General features: G+C 40.0%; 1 protein-coding gene across 3 annotated transcripts in view; it reads left to right on the top strand.

The window, feature by feature from the left end:
• The window catches only part of cacna2d3a (calcium channel, voltage-dependent, alpha 2/delta subunit 3a), a 151,105-nt gene that overhangs the window by 146,612 nt on the left and 1,030 nt on the right, over positions 1 to 3,463 (top strand). For all 3 annotated transcript variants that reach the window (XM_032521692.1, XM_032521691.1, XM_032521690.1), the window contains 2 exons: positions 2,171 to 2,283; positions 3,322 to 3,404. In XM_032521692.1, coding sequence (XP_032377583.1) covers positions 2,171 to 2,283; positions 3,322 to 3,404 — 196 coding nt within the window. The remainder of the gene's footprint in view (positions 1 to 2,170; positions 2,284 to 3,321; positions 3,405 to 3,463) is intronic.

Here is a 3,463-nt window from a genome sequence, read left to right as displayed (position 1 = left end):
AACACATTGTATGTGTTTGTGTGTGCTTGTACAGTAATAATAAGTAAAAATACCAACAGCAATTCCCAGAGACTGCCTTTTTAATTTAAAAATCATTTAAAAACCTCCCAAATATATTAGAATCATGTGAAATATGTAAAAAGGCTTAAAAAGAGAATACAGGAATCATCTTCTTCATATGACCGCTCTTCTTCATAAAGCTTACCCAGATTCCCCAAAGGTAATCAGAGAAATGGAAATAAATTAACACAATTTCTCTAAAAACTCTCCAGTCTGTTTGTTGAGATTATGTTTATTGGAGAATTTTTAACTCATTGACAAAGTAATTATTAAATTACACACAGTAATTACTGGTCAAATTTCAAGACTGTGATGAAAGATATTTCTGAAAACCATACAGTACATACAGTTATGGCTATGGGGAAGTTATGCAATGACTAAATCATTGGAAAATTTGAACATCCTCTATAGCACACATAAATAATGCATTTAAGCAAAACTGATCACAGAGGGAATGTAGAAAAACATTGCCACTGTTCTACATCAAAAGCAAAGCATGTGTAAAGCCAAATGTATTGTGACATGTTCTTGTGAAATCTTCGCTGTAACCTAACCTAATTTTGATCAGCTTCAGCTACAGATTGTATGATAGGTTTTATTAGACATGTTCTGTCACCAAGTCTTTGCGTGTCTTTATCTTTTCCTACAATACATGAGCTTTATACAGTACATCTGTCTAACTCTTGATCTCTTTCTCTCTCACAACCTTATCTTTTTTTCTGTGAATCTCTGTGCCACTTACTGTCGCTCCTTTCTATCAGAGTAATTTATTGGATGACTTTGTTGTCTGTTTCTCTGCTGGCCAAAATCACTAAAAGCCACAGCACTAGGAGACCATGTCAAGAAGATTTTACCTGTCTGTGTGTTTGTGAGAGAGAGTATGCTTGAATGTTGTCTCTGTGTATCTGTGCATATTGCACACATCCTTGTTTGTGTCAGAGTGTGTGCCTTCATATGCAGGGTAGTGCTCCCTTTTCCAGCACTGGGTATGTTCAAGGCCAGCAACTATGGAAGTCTTTTCTCCAAGAACACTTGTTTTGCTTTCTATCAGCGGGCTGAGCTGGGCCGGCCTGGCGCTGTGCAGGGGTGAGCACAGATTATTAAACATCAGTGGATCCTTATTCAGCCTGATTGGATCTGGCTTGGCCTATTTGCTGGGATGGTTTTGTTGGGTTTGGTTGGTCACAGTGGGATAACTGTATTAGAGTGCGGTGGATTGGTGCTACTCAGGGATTGGAGGCTTTTTGTGGTCAGATTAAATTGGTAATGCTATTGAATTAGTAAGGATTGAGATATTCCTCGGTCTGTTTTGATCTATCAGGTTTCTCCCATTTTGTCTCACTTCCTTCAACAAGAGCGAGTATTTCTGCATTTGTGTGTGGACTCAGTCACATGTGTCTGTTCTCATACGTGTCTGATAAATGCTTCACAGTAGACTTACAATACTATATCATCCAGCTGTGACAGAAGAGAGGGAGGGAGAAAAAGCAAGAGATAAAGAAAGAAAGGGTGACAGAAAGAAGAGATCATCTTTATGACCGCTCTTCTTCATAAAGCTTACCCACGGTCATAAATCACTGGACAGGAGGCCGAGGCGAGGCCTGATCTCTCAGGCCAGTAAAACACAACCATGGGAAGCTAAGAGCACATAAGTGTGGTTTTCATTTGTCTCCCTTTGGAGTGTTTTATATTCTGCAACACTTCATTGGTGCTCGCCTTGGAGAGTGTATAACAAAGACAAAAAAGAAGGTAGGAAAGAGAATGAAGAAGAGGTGGCGGGTTAAATTGAGTTAGAGAAGTATGTGTATACTTTATATGTGTGTCTTTTTAGTGCAAGTCTGTCGATGTCTCTTTATGTTTATTGACAGCTGGCGGTGAGACAAATCATCTCCTTGACATGCATCCAGAAGAGTCTTTTCAATACATCTCCTCTCCGCCAGGGGAGAATGTGAACACTCATAACACAAATCCTCTGACACACATGGAAATTTATATCACACACATGCGCCTTGTCATCTTGCCAAGCCCACTCTAAATCCTCCCTTGATATCTCTCTCTTCCTACTTCCTTATCTTTTTTTCTTTCTGACTGCCTGTGCTTTGATTGGCAGGTCGTTTGTGATCCAGCAGATCCCCAGCAGTAATCTCTTCATGGTGGTGGTGGACAACAAGTGTGACTGCAGTATGTTTGAGCCAATAACCATGGACCCCATCGAAATCATGTATATCCTTAACTGGCCAAAGACTGGAGAGGGGTGTGTGATTGAGTAAACAAATTCAGTGTACAAATTGTAGTCTCTTGGTATCCTGATTGTGAGGATCTGGCAACAGGATGATTTGGAGCTACATTTAAAAGGGATGTACAGGTGAGTAAAGCAACAGCTTCAGTAAAACCTTGACAACCTTGACAGAAATCTTGATTTAAAGCCACAAAAACTAATAATTGTCACAGCTCACATTTACCAGTAAACTTACTTAGAAGAATGATGAATAATAATAATAATAATGAATAAATAAGTTTTTTGAGGGTGACTTACATTTTTTATACAGCTGGCTTATTGCAGTCATTCCAATTAGGCTGTAACAGTATCACCTGTTTTTTAATGGAGAGGTCTAGTCTCTTCCACCTCATGAGTTCCAGTGTCACATTACTGTAGTTATAGCCAGTGTGTTTCCATTAATTTTAACAGGACGTACAGTATATAGCAAGAGAATGTTAATTTGTGGGGAAGCTCTGGGGAGTTCTTTTGCCCATTACCTATTTTGTGGATGAAGGAGATAAGAGCTTTTTGAGGGTCAGGATTGGAAGGCTTTGAGTCAGCACCGTAAAAAGTCTGTTTCACAGTGCTGTGTTTGGCCTGTTTTACAACACGGACTGCGAGGGCATACTGATCAATAGCAGACACAGCTCAGAGTGGAGTTAGAGTTTAGTAACTTAGTCACCACATTCCCGAGCTGGATTCTCCTACAATGTGCATCTCTCTGAAACTTTATGCAGTACAGTCATGCTGTATATACATGTCCACCACTGTTTATTTTTGTTGAGGGCCTACTGTAGCATAAAGTCTGCTATTGTGGGTTTTTTTTCTCATTGTGCTCACCGTGCTAAAAGCAAAAGTATTACCGCCTCCATACGAACCTCTTTTCATTGTGAACTCAAAAACATGCGTTTCTTTCCATTGTAAATAAGACATACACTCCAGCAGGAAAACACCCTGCAGAGGGTACACATTGTCTGTTATTGCCTTAACTTCAGCTGCACATAATGAATCTCTCAAGTGTGAGAGGTTGAAGATGCAAAAGGACAGGAGGCGCCCAGATACCTGTCACCCTTTTCACCCAGAGGTATTTGCTCCACGAACACACAAAATGCAGACATGCACACACACACACACACACACACA

Source organism: Etheostoma spectabile, chromosome 7, assembly GCF_008692095.1.
Source record: "Etheostoma spectabile isolate EspeVRDwgs_2016 chromosome 7, UIUC_Espe_1.0, whole genome shotgun sequence".
Classification (NCBI taxonomy): Eukaryota; Metazoa; Chordata; class Actinopteri; order Perciformes; family Percidae; genus Etheostoma; species Etheostoma spectabile.
This window is presented reverse-complemented; position numbering and strand designations above follow the sequence as displayed.